The sequence below is a fragment of the Clinocottus analis genome, unplaced genomic scaffold, assembly GCF_023055335.1.
Source record: "Clinocottus analis isolate CAN_PGR_092001 unplaced genomic scaffold, fCliAna1.0.p SCAF_11, whole genome shotgun sequence".
NCBI lineage: Eukaryota > Metazoa > Chordata > Actinopteri > Perciformes > Cottidae > Clinocottus > Clinocottus analis.
Window position 1 is genome coordinate 615,611 of NW_027175832.1, and position 19,612 is coordinate 635,222.

The 19,612-nt window shown below is 46.6% G+C and overlaps 3 protein-coding genes across 4 annotated transcripts; 1 reads left to right on the forward strand and 2 right to left on the reverse strand.

Moving 5' to 3' along the window:
• Positions 1–659: 659 nt before the first annotated feature.
• On the reverse strand, positions 660–6,902 carry ppm1la (protein phosphatase, Mg2+/Mn2+ dependent, 1La). The gene is made up of 4 exons (XM_068571532.1): positions 5,885–6,902; positions 3,356–3,530; positions 2,318–2,479; positions 660–2,023 (listed from the first exon to the last, which is right to left on the reverse strand). Exons 1-4 carry the CDS (start codon positions 6,281–6,283, stop codon positions 1,665–1,667), a joined length of 1,095 nt encoding a protein of 364 aa, XP_068427633.1. The 5' UTR covers positions 6,284–6,902; the 3' UTR covers positions 660–1,664.
• Positions 6,325–10,134, forward strand: otol1a (otolin 1a). Of its 2 annotated transcripts, XM_068571527.1 has the most exons (6): positions 6,325–6,407; positions 7,994–8,152; positions 8,235–8,692; positions 8,778–8,867; positions 8,985–9,056; positions 9,205–10,134. In XM_068571527.1, the coding sequence occupies exons 3-6, from the start codon at positions 8,239–8,241 to the stop codon at positions 10,074–10,076; spliced, it is 1,488 nt and encodes a 495-aa protein (XP_068427628.1). In that variant the 5' UTR covers positions 6,325–6,407; positions 7,994–8,152; positions 8,235–8,238; the 3' UTR covers positions 10,077–10,134. The 2 variants fall into 2 exon arrangements, with proteins under 2 accessions (XP_068427628.1, XP_068427629.1); XM_068571528.1 differs by lacking the exons at positions 6,325–6,407; positions 7,994–8,152 and having other exon boundaries at positions 8,254–8,692.
• Positions 10,135–13,840: 3,706 nt separating this feature from the next.
• tal1 (T-cell acute lymphocytic leukemia 1) lies at positions 13,841–18,765 on the reverse strand. The gene is made up of 4 exons (XM_068571529.1): positions 18,605–18,765; positions 16,801–17,349; positions 16,295–16,383; positions 13,841–15,451 (listed from the first exon to the last, which is right to left on the reverse strand). Exons 1-4 carry the CDS (start codon positions 18,661–18,663, stop codon positions 14,922–14,924), a joined length of 1,227 nt encoding a protein of 408 aa, XP_068427630.1. The 5' UTR covers positions 18,664–18,765; the 3' UTR covers positions 13,841–14,921.
• Positions 18,766–19,612: the final 847 nt, after the last annotated feature.

Below are 19,612 nucleotides of genomic sequence, written 5' to 3' on the forward strand. Positions count from 1 at the left end.
CCGCAGCTACGAGCATTCTGGCTGTGACGTTCGCTGTCACCTCTGAGGCCGTTCCTGGAGGTGGGGGTTGGGTTGCACTTCCTGTTTTGTGCGCTTGCAGGTCAAAGGGAGGCACCAGAGTCGTATGTCCTGTTCATGGACACGGAGAAGTGGAAACACACGCCCTGATGCAGATGTGTGAACAGCTTTGATGGAACGGTTCACTTCAGCGCCATAAAAGTGCCGTACCAAGAAGGTCAGGTGCTACACAGAGCGCTGCTGTACCACTGAGGGTTACAGCGTTAGCATCGGCTGCTATGTAAGAACTCACCTTTCTAAAAAAGAAACATCTGAAAAGTTGTTTTTTACATAACGGTTTGTGTGTCTGTGTGCATGTGTTGAAGTAAAACTCCAGCCAGCGTCTCTCCTGAGCATCACAACGCCGTCTGCACTGAAGTGAAAGGACTTTACAGCCTTCAGCTCATTTACAGCTCATTCAGTTACATCCTGATACGTTTGACTTTGTTAAATTGTAAAGAATGAATGAATTAACTTCAAAGCGTTATTCCGGTTATGAATTGTTTGATCAAATCTACATAAAAAGCTATTATTATTATTATTAAGTAGAATTACTAATTATGTTTACCTTCACCTTTAAATGACTAAATACTTATCACATGTTTAAATTTAATCACATTATTTAATTTGTTTTATTTATGATTCCAATTGCTCAGTTTCTTCCATAAACATTTATAATTTCCATGTCTGTTCACCTTAAACAGCGTCTAAAGGTTCATCCAACCCAGAGCAGAATGAGCTCTGATTGGTCAAAGTCCTGCCAGAAGAGCAGCTGGCCAATCAGAGCTCTCGCTGTTTAAATTGATATTCATGCAACTTCTTTCCCCTGTGACACGTTTCAAGTGCAGCGGGTTGAATACGGTTAAGAGCCTTCAGGTCTGCAGGATCCTCTGCAGTTAAACTGGAGACGCAGCATCGCTTCAAGATCAATAACAATATGGATCCACTGGAGTCTTTCTGTGTTTTACATGTTCTCAGACACAAACATTACTCAAAAGCATCATCAAGCATGACGGCGTGAATGCAAACATGTTCAGTAGCTTCCTGCGGCTGCGCAGAAGTTCTCAAGGAGGCACGAGTTGAAGCCTTGAAAGAAGCTTCATGTGGAGCTGTACATGTATGTGCATGTATGTACATGTATGTGCATGTACGTACATGTATCTGCATGTACGTACATGTATGTGCATGTACGTGCATGTATGTACATATATGTGCATGTATGTACATGTATCTGCATGTACGTGCATGTATGTACATGTATGTGCATGTACAGCAAACAGTAGTTACCACTCAGTCTCATGTGAGCTGTCTGGTGTCTGTTCCTGCATCACCACCGTTTTCAGTATTTTATGTATTCAAATTTGATCAAATGTTTTGTTCAAATGCCCGTATGTCAATCAAAAAAACCCAAAACAGAACAAAACATGACATTGTTATTTCTTTGTCTACAACGTGTTTGCATGTGTGTGTGTGTGTGTGTCTGTGTGTGTGTGCACTTGTTTAGTTCTCAGTGTCCACAGTGATGTCACTCTCACTGCTCCACCCAGAGGATTTGGAAAAACCACCGAAGACATTGATCGCGCCGTGAGCTCTGGACCGGACCGGACCTACTCGCCCGCCTTGCTGCTGCTCCCCCCGGCGCCGCTTTTGAACTTCACCACCATGACGGTGATGTTGTCGGGGCAGCCGCGGTAGAACGACTGGAGGACGATGCTCTTGGCGCCGAAGTGAGGCTCGTCCAGGCGCTCGCGGACGAACCGGACGGCCTCCTCGTTGCTGAAAGCGTCCCACAGGCCGTCCGATGCCAGGATCATGAACTCCGGCTGCAGCTTGTCCAGGTCAAAGGTCATGATGTCGGGGTCGGGGATGACGACGTTGAGGTTTTTCAGTGGATAGTCCCCGAGAGAGCGAGACATAGCCAGGATCCCCTGGACTCTCCAGGAGCCATTAAAACTGATGAAACCTCCTGGAAGTGAAGCAATAAGAAAGAAAAGCTTAAAAAAGGTTCAACCAGTCTGATGAGCGGGCGTTTAAATACTGGCTTCATTTTGTATTACTTAATAAACACACACACACACACACACACACACACACACACACACACACACACACACACACACACACACACACACACACACACACACACACACACACACAGTCCCTCAATAGACCACCAGATGGCAACAAAGGGCCTTATATTCCTGCACGCGAGTGCAGTGCACGTTCGTCTGTGTTTTATTTGACAGCGTTGTTCCTCTACCTGCCCTCTTGATCCTCTTGCGCTCCTTCAGCTGGTACGGCTTGTGGTCATGTGACAGGGCCACGGCGTTGCCGTCTTTGTCACACAACACGCCGCGAGAGTCTCCCACGTTCGCCACCGTGAGTTCTCTGTCTGACAGCAGCGCCACTAAGCACGTCGTTCCTGCACGTGTTGGAGGAGAAAGACTGTTTTTAGTTCATGTGCCAACAATCCTGAATGACATCTGGTTGTAAGTATATTTCAGACACCGGGAGTCACAGGAGCTCACATGATAAAACATGTTTGCAGCATGTGGAAACATTGCATTAACCGGCTTTCAACATCTGTTGTGATCACTGCACCGATGTTGCAGCTGAAAACAGTCGTGCTCGACTCGATGTGTTATTGTAATGTGCTGCTTGTGGTTGCTGTTCAGAGCAAACAGGAGAATGACAGGCAGTGTTTGGTTTGCGTGACATTTAAGATAACAATGAGTCAAACGTTCTGGGGCCGAGTCCAAAATGTCAGCAGATAAATCTCCAGGAATGAAAACGTCAAGAGATCTCTGGTGTGATCACATCTGCCACCACAGACTAAAGTTAATACACCGATTCTAAAGATTAGACCACCAGCGATCCCCTGAGTGTACATGTACAGTCACCTACAATGTGTGAGAGAGAGAGGGAGCGAGCGAGAGAGAGAGACCAAACACACTTACAAAGACAAATAATGGGCCAAAAATCAACAGTTCCTTGTGGACGTATCAGATACCATCAACAGATAGATGTCGTTGGAGGCTTCGTGCTCAGAGGACACGACACAGGACATTGTGAGATTTGAGGAGTTGTGTCATGTCCTGTTGGACGTCTCCACTTCAACCACGGCCCGGCTGCACAACACCACAAATATTATAACAGTTTAGATCCGTGTACATCTTAGCTGGTGGATTTCACCCAGCGTTCTTCCTGTCCTCTCTGTTAACCCATAAACTGTCCCAACTCCCTCTCTCTCTATACAAACTAGTTAATATTCACTTCCCCCGCCCTCCTGCGCCCTGACCTGCTTCATCGTGGTTGGCAGAGAGCTTGTCCAGCATCTCTCGGTCCACCGTCAGGATGCGCTGCTCCAGGATGCTGCCGTACGAGAGAGCGCCGTCTCTTTTCTCTCTCTCCAAGGCCTGCAGCTGCTGCTTCAGGGCGTCCGGCAGGTGAGCCTTCACATAGTCGGCCGCGGCCTGGGAGGGAAGGAGGGAGGGAAGGAGGGAAGGAGGGAGGGAAGGAAGGAACGAAGGAAGGAGGGGAAGACATGGCGCGGGTTAGACAGCGGAAGAAGCACAGAGCTTTTTTGGTGATGATTATTTCCAATTAGTTTAGAGGTTCAGACATATGTACTTTAAGCCAGTAATACGTGAGACAGCTGGAAGAGAAGCTTGTGTAGCTCACACATTACACCAAGACCTTCACCAGTGACCTGCAGCCATCCCATGGAGGTTTCATCCAATGTATCCCAGTTTAACGCTCCAAGCGGCACTCATCAACATTCTTCACGCTGGATTAAATGACACTGTGGAAAGTAAAGTGTCGCTCGTGCTCTTATACGAGCACTTTTGATGTGAAGGATATAGAAATGTCATAATGATACATTTCTGTTTGGCTTTCATCATTAAACAAGCACAAGTCTGTTCTCCATACTCGTGTAACTGAGTATTACAGTATTACACGTTCATCACATTGATTCAGTGTTTACCAGGAAATATGATGCAATGCTGTTTACATGAGGACCACATTTATTTTTATACAGCAGGTGCTCTGTGCTGAATTATTGAACAGCCTCATCATCATCATCTTCTTCTTCCCATTATTTCTCTGCCAAGATTCCCATTATGCTAATGCTAATGCTAATGCATTATGAAAATGTCATCCAAAGGATGCATTTCACAGTCTGAGTGAACATTATTGGACCAAGCTTCTCAGAGGCTGATTAATCTGCATCGTGGTCTCTTGATGCTTTTCTTGTCCCACGAGTCATGAATTCAGTTTGGTGTTGCGAAAGCTTTTAAAGGTTGTGAACTAATCAAAGTCTCGGCTTCAGCAGCGGGTCGTCTCTGTAACTCAAGCTTTCAAAAATACAAATAAAAAAAGAAGAGAGCAGCCGTTTGTGCTGACGGTCATAATTCTGGACCATAACTCAAACCTGATAAAAACACAGGGAGGAAAAGAACAGAGAGGCGTTTGAGAAACGTCCTGCGCACCTTCAGACAGCCGGCGAGCCGTTTCCATCGGCCTGGATTTGTTTTGGCAGCTTGTGCGAGTGTGTGTTTACAGTTGTGCCAAAGTGCATTAAAAATGCACCGCAAACAGGATGTCCGCCATATTTCCTGACAACATCGTCGGCATTGAGAGACCCAGAAGAAAATCACAGCGTTCCCACAAAACCCTTCACCTCGGACTCAAAGAGGAAGATGTTTGTGGAGGAACGGAGACGGAGCCAAACTCTGTTTGTGGTCCTGAGATTGAACTCAACAAAGCTGCAACTCCTGCAACTAATCTTGTGAAATGGAGAAATACAGGAATGAACGTTCTGCTGTGACTTCAAGCAGAACGTTGGGTTTGAGAGGAACTTTCATGAACGTTATAGAATGATATGATATAATATGCTTCACCGTGACGTTCGTCTTTATGTTGTAAATAACACTTTGAACACAGAGCTGAAGGCCTTTTCATGGAGGGTTCTTGGATTGATGAACGTGTGTTGGAATATAGATTCAAAGAACAACTTAGTTCAGTTTAAGTCTAATAAATCCTCAGATAATATAGGAAACCTAAAGATGGAGCTAAAACCAAAACGTCACTGATTCCAGCCTCGTTAAATTTAAAAAGGATTACTGTCCAGGCAAAACAATCTAAATGTTCCTGAGTTGTGTTAAGGGAAGAAATAACAATAAATGATATGAAACCAGAAGATTGGGATGTAAATCAGAAACTGAGCCACTAGAAGCTCTGAGGACAGATGGCACCACGAGGTCTGAAGGAGCCATGAGAAACCAGTGACCCCTGATGACATAGGGGAGTGGTGCACACACACACACACACACACACACACACACACACACACACACACACACACACACGCACACACACACACACGCACACACACACACACACACACACACACACACACTCTCTCTCTTTGTGATGCATCCAACGTCAACTCCCTGATTAGCAGTGGGACAGAGGAGGAGTTCACACAGAAGAATGATGGAGAGGGGAATATATATATATATATATATATATATATATATATATATATATATATATATATATATATATATATATATATATATATATATATTGCTGGCATTTATTTTTCCATCTCTTATGATACCACTTGAATGTCCCTTTCCATAATAATATAAATCACAGTGTTGTTGTCATACATCTCCACCCATTGCATGATGGGATTGCAAAAGGTTTCATTGAGTCATTTATATTTGTTTTCTCCAAATAACTTCCTGTACCTGCAGGTTGGGTGAAGACAAACTAATTGCACTATGATGGCACTGATTTAACCCGTTCCCTGCCAGCATACCTCTCCGCCGTGGCCGTCAAATATGCCGAATATGGACGGGTGGCTCTTGTTGGTGATGTCGGTGAGCACCTCGAACCGGTCCTCCATGTGGTCCCGCCGGCCCTGGATGGAGTACACGGCCACGTTGTTGTTCTTGAACTCCCAGGTCTTGGAGAACTCGGCGTCCAGGACGCTGAGGCCTCCCAGCCGGTCGTTCTGCATCATCTCCGCCACTTTCCCCTTCACCATCTTCACGGCGTCGCGGCTGGACTTGACGATGGTCTTCACCTCGTCCGTGTGGAAGAAGTAGCTCCACAGCGCCAGGCTGATGCACAGCAGGAACAACGTCTCCGGCCTCAGGAGAAAATAACGCATGATCCGACCCAGAAGAGACAAGAGCGTCATTGTGTCTCCTATCATCACACGCAACGCGTCTGCGGTCCGTCTCCTCTCACCCTTCAGCTCGATTCACTCCATCCGCTCAGCGGAACTATGAACAAATCGATTCAGCACCGCGATGTCTGCCGGAAGCTGATTTCAACATGTGAGCTGTTCCGCGGAGGCCTTTCTTTCCTCTTTCTCTCCTCTCTCCTCTCCTCTACGTAGACGCACCGTGCGCGGCAGACTGCCAGACACCGGGCCGGGGAGCGCAGCACAAAAGCGGACAGGCCGCCGGCATGGACTCGGTCCGAGGTCTCGGTCCTATCGGCGGCTCCGTGAGCAGCTGCGCGCGGATCCTCCGAGTCGAGCCGAGCTGCCACAGCCCTTTACAGGGTGGCGGATATTTCGGGTTAGACCCACCCCGACGAAAGGCATGTCACCCTGGGCCGAAGAGTCGACGGAGTGACTGGAGGAGGCGTCCTCCTTTTCCGCTGCTGACCCGGTCTCGTCTCCCCGGCGGCCGGTTCGGTCCGCGCACCAACACAGCCTCCCCCGCGCGCGCGCGTCCTTTCTTCAGCTGTGTCACGAATAAGGCTGTTAATAAATGAAAAACACTAAAACACTGAAGCCGGAGACAACTGCTGTGCACAAAGGGAGATATTTGAATCGGGGCTTTATTTTGAAAGTACGCAGCGGAAGTAGATGTTTTGACTCGTCCTTGATGCGCGAAAGTGCGCAGCAGCAAACTGTGAGATGAACACAACACATTGCGGAATGAAATTACGGTGTCAATTACTTTAAAATGACATCAGACTGATATTAAATATAAATACATGTTCACTCCATATTATCTCCACATAACTATAATCTATAGAATATAATCTATACAATATAATCCACATCCTACTTGCAGACACACAAGTACAGTAGCTTTGAATGCAGCACGATTCAAATTTAAATAAGAGGGTGTGACGCAATAATAACAAAATATTACATCTATAAAAGGGTTTTAATGAAGCCTTTATTCAGACGTCTTGTCGCTGCACTGCCACCTGGCGGCTCTCTAGAGTCATCAATCTTTATCTGACTTAACGTCACAATTCATACTCACCACAAACAGACACACACATCTAATCACAAATATAATTAGACATGTAACATTAATTTGAAGGTACAGTGCGTTTAGGGGAGCTATTTTTGCAGAAATGGAATATAATATTGCAAAACAAACCGTGGCAACCGACGATGAATCAGTTAAAGTCAAAGGTTTGAAACTTCATCCAACACACATTCTGTACAGCTCGGTTCAGTGGAGCTGGTTTACGGGTTTCCAGGTTTCCACGAGGTTTCCTCCCTGGTTGGTTTTCAAGACCAGAACGTCGGATCAATGCGGCTCCGCCGGCTGTTTCAGGACATGGATCCCTCCTGTGGGTGCTTGAGGATCCATGTTCTGCTTTGAGGTGCTGCCATGCTGTGATCACTATCCAAGGGTTTGCACCCAGAAACTCTTACATGAAGTGTGATTCATTACCAACAATGTGTGAGTTTGTGTGTTTGTATGCTCGATGCTTATGTACACATGTTCCGGGGGTGTGTATCCTTGTGTGTAACCTTATAGTTCTGCTGTGTGTGTACAAAGCGAGCATGTGTGTGAACAACATTTAAGCAGTGTGTGCACTGGAATCATATCCCACATCACACAGAATGAAGTCCTGCCTTGTACGAGCTGCTTTATTTCATGTCCCTCAGGAGTCATGTAATCTCTACTCGCCAGCCCACCGACCTCCTCATGACCTCGCCGTTCAGCCGCTTGTTCTCTGTCTCGGGGCAATATAAGGACAGAGGCGGTCTGCAGCCGTCATCGATGGAAGGGGTGGAGTGAAGAGTCAACACCATTTACATCAACAGGTAAGATGCAAGTTGCTTCATTCCTCGTTGAGATGCACCTGTTGCATCTCCAGGCCTTCAGCGTCCACTCTCCTCCTTCCAGCTCCATGTGTGAGGCGCTCAGCATGCCTTCTGCTCGCCTCGTCCTCCTGGTCGCTGTGCTGGTGGCTCAAATGGCCACGCCGGCCTCCGGCGCCAGAACCACACGCTGGCCCAAACCTCAGCCCACCAGGAAGCCTCCTCGAGCCGGCGGCGGCGGACGCACCACCACCACCACCCCGTCTCCTTCCAGCAGCCTGCAGGCGGATGAGACCACGGAGGTGACGATGGACGCGTACTCGCCGTCCCCGAGCGACAGCACCACCTACTCCAGCGACACGTACTCCACCGAGTTCCCCCCCGACGCCTTAGCGCCCCCCGGGAACCCTCTGGGGAATTACACCCTGGACTACAACGAATGCTTCTTCAACTTCTGTGAGTGCTGTCCGCCAGAGCGAGGCCCCGCGGGGCCCACGGGGGCGAGCGGGCCCCCAGGGCCGCAAGGAGAGAGGGGCCCTTTCGGTGAGGCCGATTATCCATTTCAGAAAAATGACCTTTTGGAGGTCGACATGTTTTCTTCTTCACGCTCTTCTCTGTCTTTGTTCAGGGATACCGGGAGAGAAGGGAGAGCCGGGGCTCAGGGGCCCGCCGGGGGCCGCAGGACTTCCTGGAGCCAACGGCCTCAACGGAGACATAGGTACCACCAGGGTGACCAGCTGGACGCTTCTCTCTCTCTCCCCTTTCTTGCAAAACGGTGTCCCGTATCAGTATTTAGCTGATGTCATTTTTTACGCTTTATTGATCAAATCTACAGGTGAGAAAGGAGACGAAGGACCTGCAGGTCTGCCTGGAGCGCCTGGTACCTCAGGGAAACCAGGAGACAGAGGTGTGTGTGTGTGTGTGTGTGTTAGTAACACAAAGGTTTACGCATTGTCTCCTTCAATCATGTTACAATAGATGAGATCAAAGAAATCATATTAATATTACAAAATACAAGTGTTGAATGAAAACATGTGAATTTAAACGTTCTGTAGGTGATCCGGGCCCCAGAGGAGAGAGAGGTGAACGCGGCTTCAGCGGTCTGAAAGGGGACCCGGGAGAAAGAGGAGAGCCTGGTCTGAATGGGACGAACGGCGCCGCAGGGCGAGAGGGGCCGGCGGGCCCCCCGGGGCCAGCCGGGACAAAGGGCCCCAAAGGTGAACAAGGACCTACAGGCGAGAGTCTCCAAGGAGAGAGAGGCCAGGTGGGCGAGCGCGGGCCCCCGGGTCTGAGAGGGGAGCCGGGCGTGAATGGAACCGACGGTGCAAAGGGAGCGAGAGGGGAACCGGGGCTCCCGGGTGGGAAGGGAGATACCGGTCACAGGGGGCCCCCCGGCCCCCCAGGAGGCAGAGGCATGGCCGGGCAGAGGGGGGAGAGGGGCGCTAAAGGCGGGCGTGGCCCCCGAGGCCCTAAGGGCCCCCCCGGTGAGAGCGTGGAGCCGGTCCGCTCGGCCTTCAGCGTGGGCCTGTTCCCCAGCCGCTCCTTCCCGCCGCCCGGCCTGCCGGTGAAGTTCGACAAGGTGTTCTACAACGGGGAGGGCCACTGGGACCCGGCGCTCAACAAGTTCAACGCCAGCTACCCGGGCGTCTACCTGTTCAGCTACCACATCACCGTGCGCAACAGGCCCGTGCGCGCCGCCCTGGTGGTCAACGGCATCAAGAAGCTGCGCACGCGGGACTCGCTGTACGGCCAGGACATCGACCAGGCCTCCAACCTGGCGCTCATGCAGCTCAGCGAGGGCGACCAGGTGTGGCTGGAGACGCTGAGGGACTGGAACGGAGTTTACTCCAGCAACGAGGACGACAGCACCTTCTCTGGCTTCCTGCTGTACCCGGACTCGAAGGACAAGCCGGTGGAGCAGCTGTGAGGCGCCGTCCTGCTGCCCGTACCTCCTCTTAGACCACAACCTTCTGCTTATTGCTCTGTCAAACTCACGTGATTCGGCTCAACGCTGCTGCTGTTAGCATGAAATAAAGCTTTCGGCCTCGTGCTGATCAAACAGACGCTGCGCCGGCGTTCTGTATTTGGAGACGAGGCTTAATTATGATTCTGCATGCAACACATCGGTTATTTTGAACAATGCATTAAAAAATGACTTTGCTTGAAATGGATGACCCTTGGGTTTTATTTATTCGGAACCAGAAGCAGAAGCTCATTCAGAAGCTATTAGTCTGCAATTAGAGCAGATAAGCTGTGTGTCAATGAGGCCAATGCACATTTGGGAACAATTGAAGTAAATAATCCAGGATTGCGTTTGGTTCCCACTAGAGGGTGTCAGGTGTCCAAGTTCTGTAAAGAGCTTTTGGTGAGGCCGTTGAATGAGACGAATACAGAGAAAGTCATAAAAGAAAATGTTGCAGACGTTGAATAAAAATGGGATGTTTACAAACATCTTATTGACAATAAGCCTCCACATGTTGTCCAACATCAGCTGATCAATACTCAATACTAATATAGTCGGATGGATGTGAGGTTCTCGTCGTTCCCCGCAGCTCTATTTCTATTGTTTCAGTGAATTTGCTTTATTAAATTGAGATATTGATTCCAGTACAGAAACAGTGGCATCTCTATTTCTTTTGTCAGTAAAGATTAAAGACGGTGAAGAAGATTCAGAGCCGCAGGAGCAGAAGACTGACGGTTCAATGAAGCTTCACCCAGAAGAGGTACAAGTCAAAATATATATATATATATATATATATATATATATATATATATATATATATATATATATATATATATATATATATATATATATTTGCATTACACATTAATAATAACAGATTTTCTGCCCTAAAGCAGCAAACAGCAGAACTCTGCAGAGAGATGGAGACAATATGAATTATACATTATCACATTAAAACCAAAACCTCTGCAATATGATACTCATAATAATTATTACATTTTCACAGACAAACACAGCGATCTAGAAATCTTCTTTGATATATAAAGTGATTGATTATAGTTCAAATTCAATAATATTTATATTCTGGTGTTTGCAGCAAATTGGAGAATATAATCCAGTTTTAATGCAACAATGAGACTTCATATTTCATGTTTATTAACATGTTAGTTGTGTATTAAGCAACACAACAATGCTCAAGGAAGATTATGAATGAACAGGAAAATCTGACTAATGCTTTTATGGGTTTGCATTGATAAATAAGGTAAATAGATAGAGATAAATATATTGTTTTTATTACAATATTCTGTATTTAAGTACTTTTTGTCCAAACTATTAATAAAACGTTTCATCACCTGAATGTGAGGCGGTCGTACAGTCGTGACACAAAGAGAAAAACTCATAATTACTGACAACATATTTATTAAATGTTTCAGTCTCTTCATCCGGTCTGATTTCCTGCAATCGATCAACTCATCTCTTCTTATTAATAATTCCATCTCATAGATTGATCGTTATTTTCACAACAAAGCCATAAATTGACATTCATAATAATTTATCCATACGATACACTTCAGAGCTGACAGCGTATAAATGTCTGACCGGAGAACTCTTCTTCACTATGACAAGAAATATTATGACATCATAAACATCAGGGATTTATATTTTAAATTACATACAAATAATAATAATAATAATAATAATAATAATAATAATAATAATAATAATAATAATAATAATATGTTATCAAAGACAGCCTGTGTTTTTGTACATTTGTGTCTTTTATGAATGTTTGAAAGGAGACACAAGCGTCGGATCTGAGGTCAAAAGTCAAGAGAAGATAAATTAACGAAGAATATAAAGGTAATGAAAATATGATGAGAGGATTTTGAACATAAGAAGTGTCATTTTTGGAAAGCCGGTGATGAAAGGTGATCAGTTTGAACTATTTCTGTGTTCCAGCTGACTCCAGATCTTTAAAGATAAACATTTCCCTCAATTGAACAAATCTTATTGATGAGGAAAAAACATTCTGGTCAATAAAACATGTACTTATTACTGATTAATAATCTATAACGTCCTGCAACAGAAACATGGTTTCAGAGGAAAACCTCTCCATCGCTTCTGGTCAAGGACATGAATTTACTTTTACATTTCTGTCATATTTATGTTGTTGTTGGTAATGGCGGCGTGTGTGTGTGTGTGTGTGTGTGTGTGTGTGTGTGTGTGTGTGTGTGTGTGTGTGTTAAAATGTTATTTTGCTTGTTTGTTTATAGGCCTATCTGTGTGTGTGTGTGTGTGCATTTATGTATTTCTACTACTCTGTGTGAAATATAAATAACTACCTTGGCGGTGTTGCAGTGTAATCTGCTCCCAGCAGGCCGGATTCCCACTGTGAGAAAGACAGTATATTGTTCCTGCAGCACCACAGATAACAACTCATTAGCATACTGAATCATTTGGCTGCAAGAGCCACTCTGCCACCCATCTGCACTGAGCTGATAAACACACACACACACACACACACACACACGCCCTCTCTCTCACACACACACATACACACAGATCTATGTACAGCAGGCACATACACACTCACACAAGCCTCTCATCCCCTCCCTTTCAATCCCTGGTATACGCTCGCTGTATCCCTCTCTTGCTGGTGAGTGTGTGTGTTGGTGGCGCGTCAGGAACACTGAAGCAGGTGGATGTTTGGCAGCATGAACCCTGAGGGCCTCTCACTGAGTCCCAGCTCAGCCGGAGCAGAGCAGGAGGTCCCCGAACACCTGGACGTCTCCGATGCTCCTGGACGCCTTCCCCTTCTTTAGAAACATCTCAGAGCTGCTGTGGCGTCGGCCGTGTGGAGCGATGGAACACAGGGACGGACAGACGCTTCAGGGAAGCAGCATTTATTCAGCCCCCCCCCCCATCTGCTAATTCCTTATTAATGAACAGCGGTTGGTGAACGTAACTTTTCCATAAGTGAGTGACTTCGGCCGCTGGCGGCTTCACGATGTGTTCAGACACAACAGAGAGCGCACGAGAGCGGCGAGGCCGTGAAACCACTTTCACAAAGGCAGGAAATCCTGCCGGCCACCGAGCCGCGCTGACCTCCACAGGAAGGTGTCACTGGTTGGGGGGAAGAGAGGAATCCAGCGTCAGATGGGGGAGTTCCACCAGGAGCTGGTTCAACTACTCACTGCAGACCAGCCGGGGACGGCTGCACAAGTTATGCAGCATAAGTCATGCCATCTGCCTATTATGCAATCATGAGTTAGTGTGTGTGAGAGTCATGTATGGTGGAATGTGGCAAACCAGTTTTTTAAGTTTCTTGTAATTGACTGACGCTGAATTGGATCAAATGATATGGAACCGAATATGAATAATTTAGCTGAATTAAATGGAGCTGGATTTATTTGCCTTAAATAAAATAAAATCTACAACTTGACGAGATCGACCACAAGGCTTTGTCCTCTGCATGTTTTATTCAAGGGTTTTGTATAAAATTCATCGCTTTAACATTGGATATATTTATAGATACAGCTATCATACAACAAATATGTCATTACCAAACGTACAATGTCCCTTTACTGCAAGTCATAAAATACCACAGTTACCAAAGGTACCAACAAAGTCCTGCTGGAGGAGCAGAAGAACCAACAACAGTGAGCAAACCTTAACTGTATTAATCAGAAAACTGCTGGTGTTGTTATGATATTAACACTGTATATGTGTGTGTGTGTGTGTGTGTGTGTGTGTGTGTGTGTGTGTGTGTGTGTGTGTGTGTGTGTGTGTGTGTGTCATGTATATGTATGCGGCAATGAAGGGATTCATTTGTGTACCTTGCTAAACTACAACTGCATTACAGTTTATTTTTTAAAACACTGAAACATTCATATCAAAATGACTGCATGAGTCATTTCATAATATCGTATAACTCATATTTTGTACACTTTAAAAAACACTGCATGTCTTGTACCTCCGCAAAATCAAATAGATATATTCATTCCCGGCAGTGAAAGTGTTTAACTGTCTGTCGGCGTTCCTCACCACCACCGTGAGCCAGCAGTAAACGGTACCACGGTCCTGTTCTACTTTACATTGGAGTTCTGCTCGTCCGTCTCTTTTCTTTTTTTGTTTCCCAAAAGACCATTTTGCTAGTAAACCAATTGACAAACACACTATAGTACATCTCAAACCACATGACTTGAACTCCAGTCACTGCTGTTACATTGTGGAACTATATTTACAACACATACTGCATGGTACAGTGAGTCCAGCCGGTTCTGTCCCGGCCTCCAGCGCAGGCCGACTTCCTCTGGTGTCGTTATTCTAACACATTCAGTGTGTTGGGACATTTCTAGGGTTGGCCGCATTACATTGTCGTCAATAGCATCGGAATTGAAGAATTGGTTCAAACTTCAATATTACGAATCGAAAAATCTTTGACAAGTGTCTTAAATTGATGTTTGGTTTGAGTTGTTTTTGTTTTTTTCCTGTTTTTATTCTCATTTTCTGTCCGTAGACTTTTAAAAGCAGTTGTAAAGGGCAGGTCAGTCAAAGACATGAGACATGCAGAAGTTACAAGTCTTTTGATGGATCAAATTCAAACAATCGCCAGTCAGAGCCAGCTGTTCCTCAGCGCTCCGTCAGGTGTAGAGACAGGAACACACGCCAGGATCTCTTTGGGTGGAGCTTGATTCTCTTTCCTACACTGACAGCTCGAAGCTAACAGGTCCTGAGCATAGACGCCTCTCTCTCAGTCCTTCTCTTTTCAGTGTCAGATGTCGTGTCTGTGGCCCGTTGACATCGGCATCATCGGCGGCTGGCGCCGTCTATCGGGCGTCCGTTGCGCCTCAGGTCTCGAGCAGGTAGATGCAGCGCCGGCCCGCGGGACGCCGTTAGAGTCCTTGGAGCTGGAGGCGAGTCCTGGTCCTCCATAAAGCTCTCAGGACTGCCCTCGGCATCGCCGTCAGGCAGGCTTCCACAACTGGAACCTGGTGACATGGTCTCCAGGAGATCGTCCCTGGCCAAGCCCACCACCGTGTCCTGATGCGGGCCGCCCTGAGGGCCGCCCTCGTGGTCCCCGACCCCCACCAGCAGCCCCGTTTCCCCCTCGGTCGTGCCGCCGACGTTCCTCCCGCCGTCCTGGTCATCCAGGAGGTTGGACAGGAAGCTGATGTACTTCATGGCGAGCCGCAGGATCTCGTTCTTGCTCAGCTTCTTGTCTGGAGGGTGAGTGGGGATGAGTTTGCGAAGCTCCGCGAACGCCCCGTTTACGTTCTGCTGCCGCCAACGTTCCCGACTGTTAGTGAAGATACGACGAACAATCTTTGGCTGGCCAGCTGGCAGAGAAGAGGAGGAGGAGAAGAGACGGACACAGAGAGTAAGAAGAAGAGGCAGAAGTGAAGAAGCTAAAACTGAGAATGCTAGAATAGAAGAGGAGAACCGGTGCACATTGGATGTCAGGACGAATGTGTTCAAAGCAAAAGTTTAACAATCCTAAAATAAAATTCCCTGAAAGATGAGTTTCTGAATGATGGAGAAAAAGTTTCAGAGCCTTGCAACATAAAGTACAATGTGCTCTGTGTCAAATATGTTTGACATGCCAAACCTCAGGAAAGCGTTCAGGGGACACTGCGCTGCCTTTTCCTTTTTCTATACTTTTTATTTATTCAGATACAATAAAACACTCCAGTGCAGGTAGTCACATCCTCCCGCCCACAGCAATTGTGTCTTCCAGGCTATTGTCGCCCTTGGAACACACCCAGTCTATCTTAATCCTTCAGCCCACTCTGCAGTAAAACCTTGGCATGGAGGCAGCAGCACCCCCATCCTCCACCTCAGCATATGGCAGTGAGTGGGCCGCGATGGGAAGGAGCTGTTAGATGGAATAAACCCCAAATCTGACTAAGTATAGCTCACTTTAATGGCATGCAGGTACAAGTATTTGACATTCAGATTAGCGCCATTCATTTATGCCATGAATTATGATGTATGTATTCCTCTGGGTGGAACAATTATTTATTTGAAGACATATTCTGCAACGCTCAGATTAAGAGTATAGATCAATGTCAGCGGATGAAGGACAATTGAGATGAAGAAGAGACGTTGTGGAGACAGTACTGGCAGAAGGACACAGCAGAAGTGCGTCTCACCGTACTCATAAAGATATTAAACGTGCTCACCCTCGTCGAGTTCGACCTCATAAGGCGCCGGGCGGCGCTTCACCCTGTTGCTGGGGTACATGCTGTACTGCTCCGACTCCCCTCCGAGACTACAGCCACAGAAAGCAGACAAAAGATGCACAGGTATATGAGGAAAACACACATTTACATAATTCCCTTCATTGCATCTAACCCTCAACAACCCCCACTCCTTACACCAGCAGCACACACACACACACACACACACACACACACACACCCCTACACACACACATTCATAGGATAATTATCCATCATTCTTGCACATATTGCTAAATAACGTCCACATATTGAATACACTACAACGTGACACGTCCTTGTTGATAATAGAGCAGCACACACACACACACACACACACACACACACACACACACACACACACACACACACACACACACACACACACACACACACACACACACAGCCATCAAAGTTCTGAACACAAAGATGAAACGTGCGTAACGCCGCGTGCGCCCGGTCCGCTTCACCTGTTGATGGCGGCGAGAGGCTGCGCCAGGTTGTAGAGCATGGCCCGGGCCGGGACAGGAAACGCGTTTGGGCTCAGTTGGACCATTCGAGCGTCGTCTCGTTGCGGCGGCGGCAGCGGCGGTGGTGGAGGTCTGCGAAGTTCCGTGATCGGCACCAAATGGCTCTCGGTCCGCTGCTCCAGCGCCTTTATAGCGTCCCTCCTGGAGAGCTCGATCACCGGCACTTCCCTTTTCAGGTCAAGGGCGTTGTGAGAGGCAGTTTCCTTGGCAACGCCGTTGATGATGATGCTGATGCTGGTCCCGTTGCTCGAGTTCTGCAGAGGAACGTCATCCGTCTCCTCAACCCCCTTGAAGCTCCCTCCCCTCCCCTTCTGCCCCTCCTCCCCGCTCGGCTCCTCTTCCTCCTTGCATCCGTTCAGCCTGTAGATGATGGAGGAGTCCTCCCGCTTTCCAGGACCGGACTCTTCGTCGGGACTCCCGGGACGAAGCTCCGGCTGCCGCTTCTCCATCATGATTCTCCCGTCAGCGCGCGCGCGAGTCCACTTCGGCCTGAACAAGATGTTCCGCCATTAATTTATGGGTCAGATTAATGTGTGACAGTCTGAATGTAGCTGCAACATGAATAACCAGCTGTAACAATGTGTTCACATTGTTATTACTGTACAACAATCAATTACGATTAAACGTTTTTATTATAGATTATTAGTATTATCAACTAGAGAATTAACACATGAGTTGCTTGCTAGCTTCATTACATTTCTTAATTACTACATTACCACAATATTTAAATATTGTTTTATTGAAAATGGAATGCAGATAATTCTGCGTCAATGGACAAAAACACAAATTATTTCAGAGATTTTAGTTTGAAAACGTTTTCATTTTCGAGGATTTTGTCACGTTGTTGAGCTGCTGAAGGATCTTTTCCTTCACGTTGTGACTCCGTGTGAGAAAATTATACAATATGAATGAATTTGTGCCTGTTAGAAATATAAATAATCATAAATCTGGAGCCATTAATATTTGTTAAATGTTGACTTGTTATTTACAAAGATCTTTGTCTCGTGGTTTCTTTATGCTTTTGTTCTTCTATTCTGATCTTCGCTGTTTATCATAACGTTCAGTTAATACCGTTATGTATTTAAACAGCTCTGCATAAAGTCATATTTTAATATCTTGTACACGTTTATATCGATTGCTTATGATTTAGAGGTGACATGATGTCTTAGAGAGAGAGAGAGAGAGAGAGAGAGAGAGAGAGAGAGAGAGAGAGAGAGAGAGAGAGAGAGAGAGAGAGAGAGAGAGAGAGAGAGAGCATGCCGGGACAACAGAGCTTGCTTTCCGTTCGTCGTCGGAATAAATATATTTTTTTTTTGTCTTCAGTTCATCAAGAAAAAATAATAATAACCCAAAAGGACTCTGAGCTGCTGCTGTTCTTCTTTTCTCCGTGAGGTTGTTGGCTCGAGGCCGCGAGCTGACGGGTTGTCATTGGGAATAAACTACAGCGCGTTATGGGTTTAGTCCACGGATCTCGATTAATGTCCGTGGCATATTAATATAAACGAACAGAAGACTGGCAATAGCAAAGCGCACTTTTATTTCTGTGAATTCTCCAGCAGGCCTCGCATCCGTTCTCACACCCCGTTCAGTCTGAAGCCTCCGACCGGACAATAGCGGAAAATATAGACTGAAACAAATGTACATACCAGCGAGAGCATTCAGACGACAGCAATCCAGTTCCGACCTTTAGGAACAACCAAACCGCTGCTTTAAACACAGAGGTGGATTTTTTTGTTGCACTTACCGTTCCAGTCGTGTTGTTGATGTTACTGTGTAAGTGGAGCCATTTTGTGAGTGGGTCATCCATGTCTGAGGTTTTTCTTTTTTTCTTTTTTTTCTGCCAGTTGTGGAGCTGTGTGTGTGTGTGTGTGTGTGTGTGTGTGTGTGTGTGTGTGTGTGTGTGTGTGTGTGTGTGTGTGTGTGTGTGTGTGTGTGTGTGTGTGTGTGTGTGTGTGTGTGTGTGTGTGTGTGTGAGTTATTCCTCGCTGCATCCAGTGCGCTGCCTCAGTGTGGGGAGCGGAACACAGGCCGCAATGTGGCCGAGAGAGATAAGCGCGCGGCAGCGGCCTCTTCATTCCCGATAAGCCCCTAAACCCATTATTTATGAAATGATTCATTATTATTTGGCTGTCGTGGGCTATATAGGCGTGTGGAGGGCAAAGCATTAAAAAAAGCAAACAGCACAGCGCAACGGGCTGTAACGACGTGAGCGACACTGGAGCCTGAGTTATTTGGAGGTGTTTTAATTTTTTTTGATGAAAGAAACAAAAGCTCAGGTTAAGCTGTTGACCTATTTATAATTTCAACAAAAGAGTTTTTGCTAAGCCAATTTATCCTGCAATAAGATAACTGATGATAGCAAAGGGTCGTCTCTCTTTTTTTATTTTCATTTTACCCTAAAAAGAGTATATCCATTAATCCATATCCCTTCCTGCGCCTCGAGGCCGGATGTGATACAATAGATGGCTCAAATGAAGAGAGACTAATTATGATAACGATGCGGTATCAATTCTGTATCAATTAACAAATCAATAGATGTATAAATGAATAGGCCGGAATGTGCTGTTGCACGTCCGTGTCCGTGTTCGTGTTGGGGGGGGGGGGGGGGGGGGGTTCCCGGGCCCGCGGGGCCTCGTGGGCTGAAGAGATAAAAGCGTATCGGCTCGTGCAGTCGCATCAGATAGAAGAGCCGCGGTATCAGAGCTCGTGCAGGACAAGCTGAACGGCAGCAGGTACACATCCTAATAACGGA